General features: G+C 46.4%; 1 protein-coding gene across 5 annotated transcripts in view; it reads right to left on the reverse strand.

The window, feature by feature from the left end:
* Positions 1-1,672: 1,672 nt before the first annotated feature.
* Positions 1,673-22,464, reverse strand: part of MAPK9 (mitogen-activated protein kinase 9) — a 49,183-nt gene continuing 28,391 nt past the window's right edge. For 2 of the 5 annotated variants that reach the window (XM_004758988.3, XM_013059681.2), the window contains 8 exons: positions 20,853-20,991; positions 13,088-13,253; positions 11,736-11,807; positions 8,614-8,796; positions 7,454-7,578; positions 6,223-6,286; positions 5,192-5,263; positions 1,673-3,637 (listed from right to left, as the gene is read on the reverse strand). In XM_004758988.3, coding sequence (XP_004759045.1) covers positions 3,495-3,637; positions 5,192-5,263; positions 6,223-6,286; positions 7,454-7,578; positions 8,614-8,796; positions 11,736-11,807; positions 13,088-13,253; positions 20,853-20,991 — 964 coding nt within the window. In that variant the 3' untranslated portion in view covers positions 1,673-3,494. The other 3 variants (XM_004758990.3, XM_004758993.3, XM_045069271.1) reach the window with 3 other exon arrangements.

Genomic DNA, 22,464 nt, shown 5'->3' on the forward strand with positions numbered 1-22,464 from the left:
GAACTCCTGACCCAGAGATCAAGAGTCGGATGCCAGACTGACTAAGCCACCCGGGCAACCCTGAGGAGTGGACATCTTAAAGCTCCTCAAACCCAGAAGCAAAATCCAAGTGGCTAATCCCGTGTACAAAACCACAAGCAGACAGGCAGTGGGAACGGTTCTAAGCATGACAGGTGGGGACCCACCGGCCACGCCCTGTGAGGAAAATGCTTATGCCAGTACTCAGGATATTTGATTGTGTATACTTGCATATTTCTGAAAACTGAGATGCAGAGTTTGCAGAAACATCTTCAGTCAAAGACATAAAAGAAATTGTTTGCCTGCCAATTAACAACATTTGCTAATATTGATGGAGATGATACACCAGCACTGACCCGAGTTCATCTCTGTAATCAGAGATGGTGATGTAGAAAATAAGCCAAGTGTCACTTAAAACCACACAAAAACCAGACATACTTTACACTTCTTCTCTTTAAAAATGTATCTGTATTATTTCCACCAATCAAGACACACATGGTGTATTTTATTATAAGACATTAAGCAACGTTACTTCTGAGAGCTGCAGCCTGAAGGTCATGCCTGTACTGGCTGCCAGCATGAACACCCGAGGATGACGCTAGAAATCTACCGAACTCACACATAGTCACCATGACAGACAGGGCATTGCATATGGATTAAACCAGTGTCCCAGCCAGCGGTCCAGCCAGGGCCTCTGGGCATCAGCAGGGGCCCTGCCAAGGGTTTGCTCCTTCCCGCTCAGAGGCTCTGGGTTTTGGGTCCCAGACAGAACAGAGCCTCACTGCCATTTCCATGATCCCGACTGATCAATACTGAGCAGTCTGTGTTTCTAGAATGTTCTCCTGCTCTTAGAGACCCCATCTACTCTCAGAAACCTGCACTGGAGGTCAAGACCCAACCGAAGGGAGGCAGTCATTTCCTTTTTAACTAAAAATGAAGCCAACGGATAAAAGAAACCTAGTCCAAGTCCCAGGCTAATGATAAATTTCCTGGCTTATAAAAATATGTGTCCAAAGTAGTTATTTCCAGGGTTATGTACAATATAAATTACAAAAATAAAATAGAAAAGACGAGAAAGTTGAGCACGTTTTAGTTCTTTTTCCAACGTCGGCCCTCATCCCTCTAGAGCAGTTTGAAACTGTCTATACTGCACCAGGACCCCGGCGCATCTCGGCTCAGGAGGGAGGACCCTGGTGTGGGGTGAGGTATTTCTACTGAAGGTGGGCATGGCAGGAAGCCCATCCACAGGGACACAGGCTTCCCCTGTGAATACACGGAGGAGGAAGAAGTGAGCAGAAAGCCAGTCTGCAGGGGCACCCAGCTCTACTCACAAAGGGGCCCTCAGAAGTAAGAGCCCTGTGTGCCCTCAGCATCCCCATGTTGCGTTGGCCACCGTAGAGGCCTAGAGCAGATACACATTTTTTTTTAAAAGATTTTATTTATTTATTTGAGAGAGAGAGAGAGGGAAAGCATGAGAGGCAAGAGGGGAGAAGGTCAGAGGGAGGAGCAGACTTCCCACTGAGCAGGGAGCCCGATGTGGGACTTGATCCCAGGACTCCAGGATCATGACCCGAGCCGAAAGCAGTTGCCCAACCAACTGAACCACCCAGGCACCCCAGATACTCATTTTTAAAGAACATATATTAGATAGAAGGCCGTTTTAAGATGTTTATATTTGGTTAACGATAACTTTCTTCACTGTATCATCAGGCCTCCGAAACCAAAGCCATCCTAAGCCATATCATAGGTGTTTCTGCTTCAATCCAAGTAGCATTTCCATCTTGTATTTGAATATGTCTAAACCTCACAACATAAAACTGTTACTTCAACATGAATTTTGTTCATCAAGGGCTCCAGTCTCCACAGATAAGACCAACCAATGAGATGCAAGTGACGGAGATAATCCTATGTTTTAGATAACATTTATAATAAACTTTCTTATCCAAGTTCCTCCTCAGAACACATTCTGTAGAATGTTGACCCAATAGTTTCCCAAAGAGTTAAACACGGGATATGAATTTGTAACAGAAGAAGCTCAAGGGATAAGCACGGTGAGCACAGGGGGCCAAAATGTGACCAGGGTGAGCCCAGTTCCGCTGTGATAATCCAGTACTCTAGCTTAGGGAACTCCTAGTGATATCCACATCAGAATCTGAAAGCATCAATTTCAGGTGAGCAGTTTTAAGTCAGAAAATACTCAAGAGTTAATCACTACTCCTAAGGGTTTTTCCTCTACAACCCCATGAGGGGGTTTCCCAGAAGATCCATGGGTTTCCCTTTAGGAAAAGGAAATGTTCCACCAACTGGAAAACACCACCATCCCAGAGGCATTCTGATTCACCTTGCTTCCTAAAACAGATCCAAGCTGGGGAGTGGGGTGGGGTGGGCAAAAAAAGAAAATTGTGTAAGAGCGTTAGGTTGGAGACCGAAACGCTGCCCTGGAGATGTGCCTCTCTCGGGGAAGGACCCTGACCAGTCTCGGAGGGAGCAAGTGCTCAGGAAGTCACTGCAGTCATCTTCAGTGACCGTTTTGTCAAATTCTACTCTCACCACTAATGGATTTGAGAATCTGCCGTCATGTTATTGACATGGAGTGTTAGGCATCTAACAAAGAAGGTGAAGTTTTAGGTGGCAGTTTAAATTAATGAGTCCAGAAGACCAGGAGAAAGGAGCGAGGGTAGATTAGGATTGTAAAGGCATATATGTCTCAAGCAGCACAAAACGGAAAATTTTATCTTGCAATAAAGCTAAAGGTACAGTCATCCCAGACTAAGACAATTTAGAGAAAACAGTGTCCACAGAGGTGTCTTGGTTTTAGCAATGATAATTCTCAGCCCAAAACATGACAGATTTAAGAAAAGTTGTATTTTTTTTATTTATTAAATAGATTTAATTATATTCCTTCTGAAATACAAAAGATAGAATAAATCATACCATAAAAGAAGGTAAGATATGATAATATGATGGTGGCCAATTAATACACATAAACCTGTTTTTTCCTGGACAGACACTAAATTACTCAAGAGGATTAAGAGAGAATTCTAGAAGCAGCACTACCTGGAGGATTATTTGGCATTTAAATACTGATTTCCAAAGTGCTAGAGGGCAAGCCTGAGCAAGCACACGTGGTCACATGCATATAATTCCCCAACGGTTACAGAGGATGAGAAACTGTCACAATTACTGTACAACTTAAAAAAAAAGTAAAACAAAATCATCTACTCTAATTGCTCACCTGAAATGACCTTGCACAACTTCTCTACGAGTGTGGCTCGCACTTGTGTTCTTCAGACACAGTCTGCTTCACTGTGAAATCTAGGCAGGCAATCCTATTGGAACTGAGCAGGGGCAAGGCATCGTGTTCCTTACATGCAGAACATGGAGTTTTTCTATTTGGTTCCATCAACCCCCAAGCATTTCAGGCCCATGGAAGTGAGAATTCCTACACTGAGGACGAGCTTGCGGGTCGTGCCTTATCACCGGCAACCTTCGAGGGGTCCCGTGGAGGCGTCGAGGCTGCTGTCTGTGTCTGAGGCCAGCGTCTGCTCGGTGGACATGGACGAGATGTCGTTGATGGACGACGACCGGGATGGAGTGGCGTTGCTGCTTACTGCTGCATCTGTGCTAAGAAAACCAAGGAGAATAAAATCTGACGCACGACATTGCTGCGGGTCTGGGCAGTGGAGCCTTGGGGCCCTACCCTCCACAGCTGGCGTGGCTCCAGGCCTCACTGCCAGTGTGGACAAGTGGTGAGTCAGCTGCCCGTGCCCAGCTTTTCCTGGAGTCCTTCTCTGGGCCCAGGATCCCAAACATCCTCCTTTTCTTCCCGGACGCTAAACATCATATCCATGCATGCGTATTATCATGCTGAAAAACACCTGCCTCTTTAAAAAAAGATATTCATAGAAAGTTGGTGTCCTACAACTCTCAGTGTCGCAAAAGGCTGAAGCCCAAATAAGGGCTCGACGATCATCAGATGTTTCAGCTATAGTCATCAATACTTTGTCCAAGGGAAAAAGCAGCAACCTTGGAACAATTCTTTTGTAATAAAAACGCAATGGAAAAAAACCAGATGGAGAGACACACCTTGAGAGACTCTTAAGTCTAGGGAACAAACTGAGGGTGGCTGGAGGGGAGGGAGGGGAAGGGTGGGGTAACTGGGGGATGGGCATTAGGAAGGCACGTGATGTGATCAGCACAGGGTGTTCTATGCAACTGATGAATTATTAAACACTACATCTGAAACTAATGATGTACTACATGTTGGCTTTTTAAATTAAGAAAACCGTGCTAAAATAAAAACTATATACAAACAAACAAAAAGGAAAAAAAATTAGTGGCCTCCTACTCACTTTATTTTTGTTTTCTATATCCTGAAAACTGACATTTTGAGTCTTTAAGGTACATGAAACTATGCTATTTCCTAGGGCCTGTATTTTAGTCTGGTGCAAGCAAAAATAAAACATTTGAACTCTCAGAGGCCAGTGCCTACAGTCTTCAATTTGTGCCTTGTTAACCACAGGCACCTAATTCTGTGCGGAAGTTACGTAATCTCCAGATACTTGGCATGTACGTCATGCTGAACAGAAAATTCAAGAGTCTGTGTCTCCGTGTGCATGAGTGCGGGCTTCTGGGTGGGGGGGACGAGGTGAGAGAATAAATATAACAAGGAAGGATCTCACTCAGGAAGCATGAGGGACCCTACAATCCTGCGCAAACACCACACGTGTTCTGTCTCCGACAGTTCCATGGGGAGTCGGCCACCAGGGAGGCCAAGTACAAATACGGGAGTATTAGATGAACAGCTTTTTCACAAGGGAACCAGACTGCATTTTACTTAGATTTGCATGGATTTTCTTCTGGAGCCAGGTGGGGCCTGCCCAGAGGGTCATGCACCATGGCGACGTTTGAAATTCAGCTCCCTCATCTATAGATGGAGCTGGCAGGAGCAGAGGCCAGCATGGAAGTAGGCCGGTTCTAACCCAGTTCTAATCCCCTGAAGCAGAAGCCCAGCAGCTGCTGCCACTGCAACACCCCAGATAGGCAGCCGACCTCCCATCAGGAGCTTTTGGACCCAGGGCCGGGTGAGCTGCCATCCCAAGTGCTGCTGCCATTTAGGAAAGTTGGAAGGGGAAAAGGAGACTGGGCTCAAGCTATCAAAGCAATCACTAACCTGAAGGCTGATCTTTGACCACGCCGTTCTTGCTCCTCTCTTCCCAGTCCAGCACTTCCTTGTAAATCAGCTCTTCAAACAGACACGCAAGGTAGAAGCCTCCATCAGTTTCTCTGCATCTCTGAACCCTGCTTCCTAATTAATCGGGGCCACTCCAAGGGCAACGTGATGCCTTATTTTTAACCATGATATACAGTTAACTCAATAATACTGTCTACCTAGACCAAAACACCCACTTTTCGATACATTACATCTTCTCAACCTGACTGAAGGTGGTTCTGTACCCACAGGGGGTTCTACAAGGGGCGGGGGACTAGCAAAGTGGCCCTTGTGGAGCATTTGAAAGTACCACACGTTTTCGCACCATTTGCAAGCATTTCTCTCATTACTCGGGGTTCTCCAAATGGAGCCGGTATCCATCTGTGGGGGAGAAGCCCCTCCAGCCTGGCCAGAAATTTATACAAACTCATCAGTCATTTCTTGGCTTCAACCTTAGTTTCCTTGATTCTGACTTGTAAGTGAAGCAAACAACCTACCAGGGAAGCATCAAGGGTTCCTAGAGTTTCGGCATTTGTGAGCCGAGAGGAGAATGCCTTGAGCATTTCCCTGGCACAGAGTGTGGCTATGTGTGTTGCCCTGGCGAGCGCATGTTCATGCAGGTCCCGGCTCTCCAGTCACCCCGAGAGAGCAGACGTAATCTGCTGGGGCAGAGCACGTTGCCATGTTTGACCTGCACTGACCCAGGTTCTCAATTCCTACTGATTCTGCTTTTTAATAGGGAATTGCTCTTCAACCTCCTGGTTACGAGCTTAGTTGGCTGTGGGCTGTTTGGTGAATCTCACAGTCTCCAGAAGCCACAGTATGCAGCTGATACCGGTTCTTCTCTGTTATCTGCAAGTTCCTGCTCTACTAGGGAGTGGGAAGACCTGGGCTAACAGGGGCTGCAGGGCCTCTCGCCACTTCCCTAGAAGGGCTCCTGCCAACAAGCGACTGCACAGGCGAGCGAGGGGCAAAGTCCCATCTGCCTTTACCTTTCCACTCTTCAATCGCATGCTCTCGTTCTTCCAGCTGGGCGTCGTATATCTGAGGTGGTGGCTGAAAATTAAATGACACGTGAAGTCAACAGTTACAAACGTAATGAGGCATGAAGACGGTAAAATCACTGGAGAGATTCTCATCTATTTATCATGTGACTTTCATTCAATACATGGCTCCTTAAAGGTTTCTTCAGAAGTGCGATGTTACGTCACTTTGTGAATCAAAATAATTAGGGAGAAATTAACCAAGAAAAAAAAGAGGAGCTATTGTGGTCCTCTTAATAATGACATGATCTCTAAACATTCTCACGGCATCTGCCCAAATGTACCTATGAAGCAGTAATCATGAGCCGCTTCCTAGCGACCCGCCCTGGATGAGGACCATGCCGGCTCAGGTTTGCAGTTCTTCACGTCAGAGCCCCCTTACCCAATCCCCGACTCGCACAGGACCGTTCCAAAGACCTACTTCAAAAGCCCATGTCGATAAATGGGGCTCCTTGAAACACTGTTCACTGTGGTGGTGAAGCCCACGGGCGAGCCCTAAAGCAAGCCTGCCCCCATGAGTTACGTCTTAGAGCCAGAGAGCATTCAGGCCACTGCTGCTAAGGCAGAATGGCCCTGAGCCCACACTCTCAAATGGAACTGCCCTGGGAACCTTCCAGCAAGTTTCTTAGCCTCTCTGACTGGATGGACTAAACAAGCTGTTATAAGCAAAGCACGCAGCACCCTGCCAGGCACATGCTGGGGGCTTCATAAGTGGTGGCATTATGATCCCACGCCAGCTTGTGTATAAAGGAAGACAACGTGTCACCATAGCATAGGCACGTCCACTCCTGAGCTACATGGACCAATGGCCCCAGGAGCAAGGGTCCCAAAAGGGACTCAAGTCTCGGACGACCGCTGGCCTCTTTATAGTCAGGAGTCCTCTGAAACTAGAACTTGTGGGCACCTGGGTGGCTCAGTGGGTTAAGCATCTGCCTTTGGCTCAGGTCACGATCCCAGGATTCTGGGATCGAGCCCCACATCGAGCTCCCTGCTCAGCGGAGACTCTGCTGCTCCCCCTGCTTGTGCTCTCTCTTTGTCGGATGAATAAATAAAATCTTAAAAAAAAAAAATGAAATCTAGAACTTGCCTTCTTCATGCAGCTGTTCGGACTGAGCCATGGAAGATCCGAGGAAACATATGCCCTGCCCCCCCAACAAGTCCTTCTGGAACACAGGCTTACCGCTTCGGCTTCAGCAGGGTCGTACCAAACGGTAATATAAGGGTGACGTAAAGCTTCGTCCACAGAGATTCGCTTGTCGGGATCAATCACTAACATTTTCGATAACAAATCTCTAGCTTGACTTGCTAGGGTGCAAACAAATGATTAGATGAATACATGAATGCTGAAACACAGAACATCACAGAGGAAGTGCGACAGTGCCGACAGAATAGAGATGTATTCACCTTGAGAAATTTTTTGGCAGGTTCCAGATCAATCAAGGCTTTTTCTTTACAAATAAGCCAAAAACCACTTTCACTACCATCAGGTTTTTGACCTCTATTTCTTGCCTCTGGATCTGGGAGGTGAAGGGGGAACAGGGCACCAAGGGGACACAGGCCAACAGGAGGCCAACATGGTGCCTAGGGAGAGCTGCTACTAGGGGGGGCACAGGGGCCCAGCTAAGGGCCGCACTTCTTGACATGCAGGCATGGAGCACCGGAAGGCTCTTCTCTTCATGTCCCCTCCAGACGGATTACAATAGACCTCTGAAGCCATACAATGATCTCATGTTTGCCCGTGATCGAACACTTCATGGATGCCTCCCCTATGCCCAACTGCATGTAACGTTGGCAACATACATTTAAAAAAAAATCTAGAGATTACTTGTTAGAAAAAAACCAACATACTCAGTAACTCACCTAAATATTGGCAATTAAAGTTCACATCGGTAGGCAAAGGAGAGATGGGACTTTTCGGATGGAGGCACAGTATACCCTGAGGTGGAGAGAAATCTATCCTTTCCCTTAAATCACAGCTTTAGTGATGGGCACGGGAGAAGTGGAAGAGGAGCTTTATTTTATCCAACTATGGGCTAGAATCTTAACTAGAGGGTTCCTTGTACCCAAAGACTGTGATTTCCAATTGCTATGATTAACATAAGACTGGTTCAGAGGGACTTGAACCTTTTCATTTTGACCAAAGATTTCAGCGTGGCCATTCTGTAGAGGACAGAACTTTCAGGTCTCTAAGCCTTCAGGCTGGCCTGTACCTCACTTTATTTGAGGGCTTCCATTATTTTATCTCCCTACATCCAGAGGCGTCAGAACGAGGACCTGAAGAGGCCGAGAGTGGTGCCCAGACTGTGGAAACAGGGATGAAGGAAACAAAGGGCCTCTTACTTTTAATTTTGTCTCGTTCGGATTCAGATGGGAATATCCAATCTGGAAAGAGCTCTTCGAATTTGATGCCGGGGTACTTCGGTCTGTTTTCTACGTAATTCCTCACGGTCGGCTGCAGTTTCTTCATAAAATCCGCAGACGGTGTTCCTAGTTGCTCAATGACTTTATTCCACTGATCAATATCTAAGGAGTCTCTTGAGGAAAATACAACTGAACGGCCTTATGGTCATGTCACATGAAGTAGCATCATTCAAAGAAACATGAAAACCCTCTTTCGACCTACTGACAGGTAATGAGTGAGGCCACCCCACAGGTGTTTTGATAAAATATGCAAATATGGTGTGGGTTTCCAAAGGTAGACTAGTTTTAAAACCTCTGTGCCTTTCTAAACTCTGGTCACAGTATATTAGACTGTGTATATTAGTATATTAGACTATTATACTAATATATTAGTATATTAGACTGACCCACCTTCTAGACCAAATGACAGTTATCTTTTAACTGAAGGATACCCATGACAGAGGTGATGAAAGATGAAGTTAGATAAATAGGACTTCAGCAAACCGAAATCAGTTTTCACACTGAGGCTACTTAGATTCGAAAGCTTGCTGAAGTAGACAGACCTGGGTCCCGGGGTCACGGCTGGGAAAGCAGAGGCCCCACGGAGTATGGTGCGTGAGCCAGGGTTCGGGGCTCTAGAGCCCAGGCCCCGTCCTCTCCCACAGGACCACAGGCTTGCCTGGGACTGGGCTTAGATGGACAGCTCTGCGAGGTCATTCTCATTCCCCTGGCACTGACCCTGACCATCACTGCAGTACCCTGGAGTGCATCTTACTTCCTTTCAGAGCACATGACCTGGGTTTCGGACTCCACTGTGCTCTAACCATGCGCCGGGTGCTGGACACTCAGTCTCCCTTGGCTCCCGACTTGCTTGTTTGTAAAATGCAGAAAATATCAGCTTTGTCTAGTTCACAGGGGGCTTGGAATAATGGGCATTATGAGCTGGAAAGTGATTCTGACACTGAAACGATGGTAACAGAGAATGTAGGCCAGGAAAAAAAAAGTCATGTAAACCTGTGTTCCTATGTGCTGCTGGAGCTGGATGGGGAAGCCCTCAAGCCCTTCTCACCATCTTCACTTTCCACTGATCCTCTGAAACATCCCTCGTCTCCCTGCTCCTGCTCTTGTCCGTGAGTCTGTCTGCCTTTGGCCCAGCCGCTGGAACGACCTTTTCCAACATAAGTCAGGTCTGAGCCTAGAAAAGGGCAGGTGCTGAGTAAATGTTTAGTGTGCTCATGATCAAGGGTCATTTCTGTAGACTAACAGGAGGAAGGGAAAGGGTGGGAAGGGAAACATCACACCCAACAAGCCTGATGGGCCTTCTGGGTGTGTGCGTGCACTCCTATCCCTTGGCTCCCATGGGCCTCTCGTTATGCTGAAGAGGGATCGAGGCTGAGGGATGCCCGGACTCCTGTGCGCCTGAGGGTGGTAGCTCCCTGTCTCTGATGGGCTACTGTGGCACAGGAGGTCCTCTTCTACCCCAGGTCACGGATTTGAAGCACATCTCAGAGCACTGCAGTCTAGATGCCAGAATCTTTTCCCATTCCAGTAATTTTTAATCTAATGTTTGAAATAGGGGGCAAAAATTGCCTTTGGAAAATGATGTTAACCCTGTATATATATTTTGAGAATGACATCAGGTCGCCTGATATATAAAAATACTAGTTACCGACATGGCAAGATGTTAATACTTAAGGGAGGAACTTCAAATTAACTTTGTAGTGCACCAGAAAGTATCCACAGTTTTTATACTTTCTGAAGAAAACATTTCATAATTCAAAAAAGGAAGGACACAAAATGAACAAGAATTGAGACCAATGAAATGTTAAGTAGATCCTTCTAAATTATTTATCTTCAGAATACATAAACTTTTCCCTTTTAAGCTGAGTCTGTTTGCAAGATAAAGGTCTCCTTATTTATAGTTTGGAACAAGCGAATCAAAGGAAAGGCAGTGGAAAACTGCCAGAAAATTTATTAGAACAAAATAAAATGCTGTATTTAACTTCACATAAAATCTGTGATGTGAAAAATGTCAAGGAAGGCAAATAAAATGATAGGAACAAAATCTTTCCATTCCACATTTGTGTTGTAAAGAATTTATATTACAAGAAAATCACCCTCATAAAATTATAAAAAAACTAAAATAACTTTAATAAAATACATACAAAACACTGACTACACAGCTCCATCTCCTTTAAAAATAACCATCAATCTGCTATCAGACAGAGACCACTTTAAGGTTTCATAAGGCAAAAACAAAATCAAAGACTAATGGAAATCGTAAGTGGTTAGAACGCAAATGAAAAAGGGAGTATGTTTGAGTGAAAAATATTAAAGATGGGAGAATGTGAGGAGTGTGATCAAGGAAAGCTACTCTAACGAGCATGTTGTCTCGTCTGCTTTATGCTCTGTGTTATTAATGTGATTTGCTGACCACAGTATAAGTTAATCTTCTGCATAGTATATTTACTCAGACTTCTCCAGGTGTGTCACAGAAGAACCTTCTAGATGGATCTTTTAAAAATTTCTACAAAATAGCAGAGTAACAGGCAAGAAAATTAACATGTACTGTTCCTTTTTGATCTCTTTTACTTCAGTCTTATGTAGTGTGCTTCAGTTCTTACTTTGGGGGAAAATATTTTAGTCCATTCTAATAACTAGCAAAATGGTATATTAATAATTGAATGACACAATAATACTGGCCTATTAAGCTTAGACAGCAACCATCCTTGTTAAAACAACTGAATGATCTAAATAAACAGTATTTTTCATTTAAATATCAAAATATGTTTGACAGAATAAATCAATTCCTAAGCTATTTTTGATAAAATTAAAACTAACATAATTGGTTTAATGTAACTCTAAGCCTCCATAAAATCATTACAGGTAGTCAAGTGAAAAAGAAAACATAAAACTGAACCACTTGGTTTGTGATGCTAATTTAACAAACATAATAAAGACCCCCCCAGGATACGGTCTACAAGTACAACATTTTCCTTTTGAGCTCCTGCTGGCCTCGGCATTTATGGAAAGCACGGCCATGAAGGTCCCGGGAAGGATACGATCAGTGCCTTGGAAAATCACACAACCTTTCACCAGCTCTCCCATGATGCAACCCACTGACCAGATATCAACTGAAAATAAAATGAAATGATAAAATTATGAAGTGCCATGAACAAAACAAAGGTGAGGAAAAGGAGTTCTAACAGTGTACTAAACACACAAATATGGAAAAATAAATGGCTAGCTAAGGGTGAGCTGTCCCCATGGTGCGAACGACTGCCGGCCTTCGCTGTGGCCTTCGGCTTCCGGCAGTCTGGGCTATAGTACCTGAGGGTCCAGCACTTTACAGCATGGAATACAAACAGACCCGCCAACAGAAGAAGTGGCTGTGCCCCCAGAGCTGTGTGCAGGCAGGCACCCGCCCGCCCCCACGGCCCGTGCTGGGTTTCTCCCTGTGAAGGATACAGTCTCTTCCTGGGAACAGGACTTTATGGAGGACCATTTCTGCCATGATGCACCCGACAGACCAGATGTCCACTACCAAACACCAGGTGATTAAAGCCAGCCCAAGACCCCCATGCAGCTTTCTCAAGACCCCCTCCCAACAAAGACAAGCCCAGCTATCGTCAAGTATGGACACCATGCCCACTGTGTGACCCTCTGCTACCCTGTCATGCCTGCAGGACCTCCTGGGAGCAGGTGCGCTGGTCTGGGCTTCTTTGGGGCCTGAGGGCCAGACAGAGGGCTACTTGGTGGCCCTGCTTAGCACTATGGGAGGAGCCAAAGGGGCCACCAGGAACGGGGGAGGGGGGGGCACTGGTGACCATCCAGATCACCTGCACAAAGTTTCAGACTCTTTTTTTTTTATCAGCAATTTGATATTTTTATTTTTTTTTATGCTTAACATTGAAAAATATAAGTTTCAGACTCTTAGCGAGTAACTGTGATTGAGTTCTTTTTGAAAAATTTGTCGAGAGCTAAGTTACAAAGGGCTCTGATATTGTTCGAGTAAGTTAAGTATTGATGTTAATAAACCGGTTTTACACAAAAAACAGCATGTATCACTCTATTTGTACTAAGCTCAAAAAATAAGGAAAAACCAGGCTTCGGCACTGGAAATCAGGGTAACGGCTCCCTATGGGGGCTGAGAGCTTAGAGGGGGCCCGGGGAGGTCTTCAGGTACTGCTGGTGTGGTGGGCCTGCACATGTGTCCAAACCAAGCATGTTAAAGTTTGAGATGGTAAAAAGTACTCGTTTCAAAAGTGAATTTGTACAAGCGGGTGACTTCAGCCACTGGAGACATGAGATTAATGACTTTGCACCTGTGGGCCCGCCCAGGGTGTTTCCTGTGGCCTGGGGGAACACTGCTACTGGTGAGCCTCAGCCACGCAGGGGCACCGCCCGCACTCACCGTTCTCTTTGTAGCCCATGCCCAGGATGACTTCAGGCGCCCGGTAATAACGCGTCACCACATATGGAGTCATCATGAAGTTGGTACACGCCGTCCGGGCCAGGCCAAAATCAAGGATCTTGAGTGTGCAGTCTGATTTTACTACGATGTTGCTAGGCTTCAAGTCCTAGGGCAGAGACGGCTGAGGTGAGCATGACAATCCAGAGCACACTATACTGCCAACCTCGTACCCCAGGGAGGTGAGGCTGGGGCTGCCCAGGTACCAGAGTTCTGGGACATCAAGGGGGGTTAGAACTGAACACTGGAATTTGGGAAAACCTAACTCTCTCAAATTGAAACAAATACAAATTCACTTCAAGAAGTCAGATGGTCACCCTCGTCCCTATGTGGGAAACGTCACGACATCTCTTTGCTTAAAACCTCCTTGGAGCTCCCACAGAACCCAGCTTTCCTTCCTCCACACCTGCTCCTCCGTCAGTCCCCAGCTGTCCCACAGAAATATAACGCAGGCCACACGGAATTCACATTTTCTAGTAGCCACCTTAGGAAGGATGAATACAAACACATAAAGTGAATTGTAATAAGGTACCTTATGTAACCCAATATACCCATTAACATTATCGTTTTAATATGTGAAACAACATACAGAAATGATTAATGAGGCAGTTCATATTCCTTTTTTGGTACTGTTCTTGAAATCCACTGCATCTTAACAATGACACCACATTCTAAGTACTCGACAGCCCTGTGGCTCGTGGCTGCCACACTACTCAGCACAGAATTCTCTAACTCCACAATCTTTGAATGGAGACTTCTTCTCTCAGACAAAGAATTCCATGGTCCCCAAGCCTGCCCCACCACACACACTTCCCAGAAGGCACCCTCATCTCCCCCTGCCAGAGCCCGGGCTGCGCTGTCAGCTCTCAGAGCCCAGCCTCATCCAGTGGATGCACCAAAGTTGCTCGCTGTATGAACACATGTGTCACCCTCCCCTCGACCCCACACCCTGGACACATGAACATGAGTTCCACCCCGGGCCTTTCTTCACAAGGACCCTCTCATCCCCATATCCTTCCTCAGGCCCCAGGGATCTGACTGCTGGCTGGGATGGCAGCCTGCACATTCACCCTAGAAACTGTGCCTTCTCAGCTACCCCCGTCCGCTGTCCTCCCTAGTCACACTGAGCACGGGAGGACCTGGGAAGACTCAGTGTGAGGGGTTAGGCCCAGCACCTGACTCATGCCTTCCAAGGAACATGCACAGATGGGTGCTCGCAGGTGTGCCTTGAGACAGTTAAAAACTCCATCAGATAAAATTATGTTTCATTACTGTTGAATGTTCTCAACTTCTTGGATTCGGTAGAAATATGTAATATTTGAAAACGCAATGAAAATTCCCACCGATTCCCATGCAGATGCCCTGGCGTCACTGGCCACCACCCTCTCATCCTCTCATCCATGTGTCCTAATGTGGGGGAGCCCGCGGGAGCTCTCCCATCCCTCTGTGAGCCCCTCACGCACACCAGCGTGCCTTGTGAGGAGGCAGTCATACAGCTAAGGCAAAGAACCAATTTATCTCTAGTTTTTTTTTTTTTTAAGACCAAGACTATGGCAAGAGCAGGTATGTTAATAGGTATGTTAACACCTGATAACAGGTAAGATAATGCTCATCTTCGTGAAGAAAAAAATTTTTTAAATGTCCAAATGACAAGGAACTATTTTGGGTCTCTTTGGAAAGGAATGACAACATCCCATTGGTTGGGATGTCAAAAGGTGCTTTCTTTAGAGGAAGCTGATTCCTTCCTCTGGAATCCACCCCAGCCTTGATCTAAAGCAATGCCATAGGGAAAAGGGTTAGTAGTGCAGCTCACCGTCCACCGCTCAGTGAACCGCAGAATGAGGTAGAAAACATGCCAGTCTCCAGCCCCTTCCAGCTGTCAGAAAATTCTCCCCTCGTAGAGAGTAGATTGGGTTGGAAGGACACCCTTTACTGCCATCTGCTGGAAAACTGTGATAACAAAATGCAACGCCGCTGTCTGTGATGTCCTGGCAGGCCTGAAAGGTGCTGGCCTGGGGATGCCTGCCCACAGGAAGGGCTGGAAAAGGTCTCGGGGCTCCTGATGGCCCCCCCACTTCCATGGCACTCTCTCTTACCACCCCAAACAGGGAAAAGAAGAAACACACGTTAAGATACAAAGGACACACGAACTTGGGGCTTGGCCCACAGATGTAGGGATGGCCATGAGAGCACAGTGTCCCTGGGGCAGACAACAAGAATGAGTGAAACAACTATAGCCACAGAAGGGCCAGAGCAGAGGAGAAGGGGGCCGAGGGCGGCACCCCATAAGACACCATTTTCCCCGGTCAGTTCTCAGATCAGAACCCAATGACCAGAGCGGTATCCTAGGAAGGAGGACCCTGCACATGGTGACAAGTGTCCGCTACCTTGATTTCCCCAGTTCTTCCCTAGAGGTACCTGCAGCCACTCACCGGGATGACTGAACCCTGGGACAGGAGGCTAAGCAGTCATCTGGAGGACTGTGGGACATGAGCTCTGAGTGGACCCTGAAACGCAAAGACCCAAAGCATGGTTCCAGCTAGCTGACGACACAGACCTGTGCACACTACGGAAGTACACTGCTGTCTGTCCCACCTGTGTGTGAACAGTTTCTGACCCTCCCTCCCAATCAGCATGGAAGAATGCATTTGCCCTGTCAGTGGCTTCACGCTGTACTAAGGCCTTATTAATCGGTTCTAGGAGCTCTATGGTGGCTGGCACTGCAGCTGCAACCAGCACTACTAGCTGCATAGGCCTTGGCGGCAAACATTCTCCAGGACCACTGAGTTTCCTCCAGGGCCGGACTGGGGACTCAAACAGGGCTGTGACATGGAGTGCTGTCCTTGAGTTCCAGTGGTGGCCCTAATCTCCTCTATCCATGCTGACCCCGGAGATCAAACGTGTTTTTGACTTATCTTGGTGGGACAGTCTCATGTGCCCACTTGGCCTTTGCCATCATGACACCTCTTACTTTGTAGGCCAAGGAACCAGCGCGGGGGTCACTCCAACTGCCCAGTGTATCCGTTTCGATCATACAATTTCAGGACTGGGGAGGGGACTGCTGGCTGCATCCACGGGCCCAGTAGCCTGTTCTGAGCCACCAGAGTCAGACCCCTCAGATATGAAGGTCTGGGTCACATGCAGGCAAACCACGGAGACCTGGCAAGGCGACAGCCGAGGGAACAGAGAGTGGACAAGGGAAAGTGTGCATCTGTTGTGGCCCAGAGAACAACTGCTGGGACAGGAGATACCTTCTTCTCAAGCTCCCCTCAAGAAGAGAGACCCATGGGGAGCACCACAAAGTTCCTCCTGACCTGTGTGGCTCCTGGCCTGTCACAGTGTAGGGCAGGAGCCCATTTCTGAGACACCAGACTCCAGCAGGCGGCTCGGGGACGGCTGTGGGGGAAGCTTTCTGAGGGCCATAGTTGCAGCCTGCAGCCCTGCCCTCAGTCCCTCCAACAGCTCAGCCCTGGGCTGCCTTCCGCCAGCCTCTCCAATCCCTGCAGCCCACTCCCCGGCTCTTCCTCACAGGCCTTCACCTAGTACGAATCTCGCAGGTCCAGTCCCATCCTGGCAGGCCATGCTGTCCATGAAAAACCCCACATGCTCTCTGGGGACAAAGAGTGGTGGAGAGGCAGGAAATGACTTGGCTGAGTGTGGTACATTCCAAACTCAGTGAGCAGCCCGAGCACCACAAGGGGGACCACAATGCCCAGGAAAGGGTCAGGGCTTTCCAGATCTCCCCAGCTCCACCCCAGAAGAGAGGCAGGCTCCTTCTTCACCCCTATGGCCCCATAACCTAGAAAAACCGAAACTGAGATTCCAGACTTGGGCCTCAGCACAACAGCAACAGATATGCTGGTGGGAGGCACAGGGAGGGCATGGGTATAGTGGAGGTCTGCATCCTGACCCAGCTCCACCCTACCCAGCTTCTGACACCAGGCATTCTGGGCATTCTGAAAGAAATACTACAAATTTCCCAGAACTCTAGGGCATAGCCTTCCAGACTAAAGGGCCATCAAGTGCCCACCACAAGGAATGAAAAAAATTTCCGTATCAAGGCATATCGCCATAACATTTCAGAACCCAAGAAATGAAGAAACATTTTTAGAGAATCAAGAGAGAAAAACACAACAGGGCACTTGCAAATGATCTGGAGTAAGAATGGTATTAGAAAGCTCAAAAGCCAAACTACATGACACTAAAACAGGGTCCTGCATTTACAACTCGGAGGGCAACTGATTTGTAACTAAGAATTCTATATCCAGCCAAACTATGAATCACGTGACAGGGCAGAATGAAGAGTTTTAAGCATTTAAGGCCGCAAGAAAGTTTACCTCCCATGCACCACTTCTGCGGAAGCTATTGGAGGATGTGTTCCACCAAAATAAGGGAATAAACTGAGAAAGACAGAAAGGGGTCAGGGAGCAGGTTAAGGAAAGCCCCAGGGAAAAGCTAGGGCCAGGGCCAGGATGACCCCCGCCCCCACCTGCCGCATCAGGTATGGGGGTGGGGGACAGCCAGTCAAGGTGGGAACAGCGCTGAGGTTCTGAGAGCGAGGGTCCACCTGCGATGAAACAGCACATCACCTGGGCACACTAAGAGGAAACCCAGATGCTTGGCAGAAGGCTTTGTGTTAACTTAGCAAGGAGAGCAGAGCAAACTACTTGCTCCTTGAAAAGCAAAAGAACAAGACCACAATGCAAACAACTAAATCACAGTGTAAATAGAAGGCTGCGGGGGGCAGGGGGCATTTAGGTAATCAGAGTGATAGAAAACAACCACCCATACTGGTCCAAACCCAATGACACCACCAACGCCAGGGAGGTCAGGCCACGGGAAAGGTAGCCGAAGGGGAGGGGAGGCTCTGGGTCAGGGAGAGGGAGCTAAAGTGATACCTTATGCCCCAAAGGGAAGGGATGGGGATAAACACCAAAATAACAGCGAAAAGAACAGAGTTTGCTTCTGGGGAGCAAGAAATTAGAAGGAGGAAGTGGGGACTCTGTTGTTGCTTTTTTTAAAATAAATATTTGTAGAACTATTTGATCCTTGATTAAAATAAGGAACAAATCAACCAACTTGTTCAGAAAGTTGCAGAATAATTACAAACAAGGGTGATCCCGTTTGAAAAGTATAAACTGAAAAGGACATCAGTACACACAGATACATTGGTAGTAAGGTACTCACTCTAAAGTTTGGGAGCAAACACCCAGCTGTTATCACGACCCACCCCCAGACAACAGCAGAGAACTGGAGGACTTTCCCTTCTTTTAAGTTTTTGAATCATACAAGGTAAAAAGTGGTGAGACTATCAATGTTCTACTTTCCAAATAATTAAAATTTATATTTAGTATAAAAGCATTTTAATAAGCAAAACTGAAAATGTGTATTTTGTACATGGCACTGTGTATGAGAGAAAAGACCAAAAAGGCTCGTGGACAACCATGAACCCACTAATGGGCTCTTCATCACCTCTTGGGTCCCGGCCGGGTGGGCAGGGTGGGCCACTGGGGGCTTCTCGCTATTTGCACTATCTCCCTTTCCCACTACCAGCACGTGGTTCTTTCACAAGCGAGCACAAAGTCCAGCAGACCCATGAATGTGTGAACAGGTAGAAGACAAGCAGGCGGAGTGGCAAGGCCTGGTGGGGTGATGGACAGGATGGAGAAGGGCTTGGTGGGATCATCTGCTGGGGTGTTCTAGGGTTTCTAAACACTGTGCTGGGCAAAGTAGACACCCCTTTGGACACTCTTTGACATTCTGGTCATCAGAACTGGAACCAAGCTTCAGGGACCGAACATTCCCTAACATGGGCATGTGTGCTGCAGCCCTGGAAAGGTCCCTAGGATACTGCTTCCCCACAATACTCGGCCCAGGAAGGGAGCAACAAGTAAGGCAAACCATTTTCCTTTACAAAACTGATAAGGCTTAACACAGTAAGGCTGGAAACTTATTCTAAAGCCATGAATGTAACACAAAATGTGGTTAAGAGCTAGGAAGAGTGTCTTAATTTATATAATGGACTGTGAAATTTTTAGGAAGCAAAAGAGAATAGTATGTTGGGAAATGTTTATTTTTAATTAAAAAATGGGTATTATTATGTTAAGTGAAAAATGTCGGTTGGAGAAAGACAAGTATCATATGATTTCATTCTTCTGTGGAGTTTAAGAAACAAATAAGCAAACAGGGAAAAAAAAGAGAATGAGATAAACCAAAAAACAGACTCCTCACTGTAAGAGAATAAAGTACTGGTCACCAGAAGGGGGAGGGTAGGGGGATGCGGGAAACAGGTGATGGGGAAGAAGGAGGGCCCTTGCGGTAATGAGCACTGGGTGTATCAAAGTGCTGAATCATGATATTGTACACCTGGAACTAATATTACACTGTAGGTTAACTAGCTGGAATTTAAATAAAAACAAAAGAAAAAAATGAGTAATATTATTTTAAAAGAAAATTTGTCAAGAGAATTTATATTATTTTAACTGGACACTTGGTGGCAGCAAAGGCCATATTTTAAATAACATCACCCAGTCAGGAGCCCAGTGTGTGTGAGGCCCCACACAGGGCCCTGGCTGGGGACCAGGTATGCAGCCCAGGCCCCAGGGCTTTGGGGTCCCAGACCTGAGGCTCATGGCCAGGGGTAAGGGCATTCGGGTACTCTGTGGGTTGGCGGGCTGTGCAGTTGTGGCCAATGTTTCCTGGCGCCTAACAGATCTACCACACCATTGAAAATCTCTCTATTCTTTCCTCTGTGAATAGGCTTCTTTGTTCTGGTCTCACTATCTTTCTCCCCACACAGATTGTGGTTCAGAGAAATGACAACTTCTTGATGTTGGAATATAATATCTATAGACAATTTGTCGACAGAATTAGTATGGTAATAATTTAGGGAATGCTAAGAATGTTTCCAACATAATTCTATTATCTCTGCCTGTAGTCTCACTCAACATTTTATTGTCAAAGAAAATTCTATCCTGATGTTCTGCTTGCACAGTGATACAAGTCAAAAAAGAAACAAAAACTCCTAAGAGCAGCTTACAGAAGTACACTGTATCCACTGGTTTTTAAATGCTACTTCCTGACAGGGTACAGCCAGCTGTCATTCAAATCCCAGTTTAGGGGCTCAGGACACCCATCCTGGGCCATTCCAAAAGTTCCCACCGAGGGGCCAGGATGCTACAGTGGCAAAGCTTTATGACTCTAAGAAATGGGGATTTGGTCCATGATTTATGTATGATTTCTCAAGCAATGGTATCATTTACTACTTAGCCTCTAACTGTTCCCCATCCCAAATCTAAACTCCTGCCTCATTAAAAATGGGATTTCAAATATGGCAAATATATTAACAATGAACAAACAGATGGTTCTGGGTAAATAACATTGGGGAGTTCTCTGTTCTATTCTTGTAACTTTTAAACTTTAAGTTACTTCAAAATTAAAGGTTTAAAAAAAAAGGTAAGTTTTTTTCTGCAGCATCAAACCGAGCAGCTCAAGCCTGCATCTGGAGTGGCTTATGTGGGCTTGGGCCAACAAGGCGCTCCTTCTAATCTCAGTGGGATTTGGGAACTCAACACGATCCCATAATTTCTTTGGATTCTTTTGACATTGGCAACTTTTAAAAAAATATTAAGTTCTTTTGTGCCTGGAGAATCATGACTGGAAAATGTTGTGACTTTAAAAATAAAACTAACGTGGTGTCACTACTTACTCTATGAATGATACCAGCTGAATGCAGATGTTTAATACCACAGAGCATCTGGTAAAGAAGATAGGACATCCTTTCATGGTCCAGCTCCATGTGAATAACCTGACATAAGTTAGCATCCATTAATTCCATAACCAAATACCTGGGGGAAAAAAGATCAGCCATGTACACATAAAAATCACCCAAAATTCCTTTATGGTCCTAAATTATATTTATATGAAACAGTAATAACTTACTACTTAGTTACTGCACTGGCTAAAATTTTGAAAAAAAAAAAAAACAAAAAACCTTGTTTTTTCTAAATATTTATAAGGTATCTTGTAAAAAAAAAAGCAAACATATAATGGAACTTAGCAGAAGTTTTCCAAAAACACTATCAACATGATATATTTCATATTAAAACAATTTTTAAATCATACACAATAGAATTTCAAATATTCAAATTCTCCCAAATCTTTATTTATGTGTTTGTTTTTTTGCTATTGGATCATACTTACCAGTAGAGAAACCGAGCTGTTACTTCTCTCATGTTAAGAGAATGCTGGACCTTCTGCCCATACCAGCTATACCCCGTATTTTTGCTCTCTGCAAGCAAAACTCCCCTAAGAGGTGTCTATACTTGTCATCTTCCATTCTTCGCCCATTTGTTCTGAAGCCCACTTCCATCAGGTATGTGACCTGCCACTCTGCTGCAAGTGTCCTTGCCAAGACCCTTGATGACTTACATGTTGCTAAATCCGATGGTTTGTCCTACAGTCCTGGCTAGCTGTGCCCTGCTCCCCTTCCCAACTTCTTACTGTTGGGGGTGCCAGTGCTCACTCCTTGGCCTCTTCCTCTTCTCTGACTATCACTGTCTTGGTGATCTCCTCTGGTTCCTGGTCTGAACACTTTAAATACCATCTGCAGACCGTCAACTCTCAAGTTCATACCTTCTGCCCAGACCTCTCTCCTGAATGCCAGACTTGTAACTGTCCATGTCCCAGGCCTACTTGGGTATCCAAGAGGCATCTCGAGGCCCATGTCCAAAACTGAGCCCCCATTTCTACCTCCCCCACCAGTTGGCTCTGCCTGTTGCCCTCCTTGTCTCAGCTGGGAGCACCTGCAAGGGGCTCAGGCTAGCACCAGGCGTCACCCTCAGCTTCCCCTTCCTCACACTGCAGTCCTCTACAGTGGCTCCCCTTTCGGGACAGTTTCAGCCTCCAGTCTACCCCCTTTACCTTGTACCCTCTGGCCTAAATGCAATCACCATCACCCTTCCCCTACATTGCTATGGGGCTTCTGTGTCCCCACCCCTGCTGGTCCCAACAGAGACACTAAAGTTATTCTTTGACAATGTAAATCAGGGAAGCTCACGCCTCTGCTGGGTCTTACTGCCTTGACTTGAAGTAAGTGGCCTTGAGGCCCAGGAGGGTCTGGCCCCATCACTTCTCCGAGAGCTCACCCTCTTCTTTCCTCTGCCCCTCCCTGCCCCACCCCAACTCTGCTCCAGCCACACTGGCCACCTGTGGCTCTCAGAGCACAGTGGGCATGGCCCCACTTCCTCTCCTTTGTACACCTGTTCCTTCTATCTTGATCTCACCTTCCCTCAAATATCTGTAGGACTAATCCTGAGCCT

Source organism: Mustela putorius, unplaced genomic scaffold, assembly GCF_011764305.1.
Source record: "Mustela putorius furo isolate JIRA1106 unplaced genomic scaffold, ASM1176430v1.1 tig00003923_pilon_pilon_pilon, whole genome shotgun sequence".
NCBI classification, from domain to species: Eukaryota; Metazoa; Chordata; class Mammalia; order Carnivora; family Mustelidae; genus Mustela; species Mustela putorius.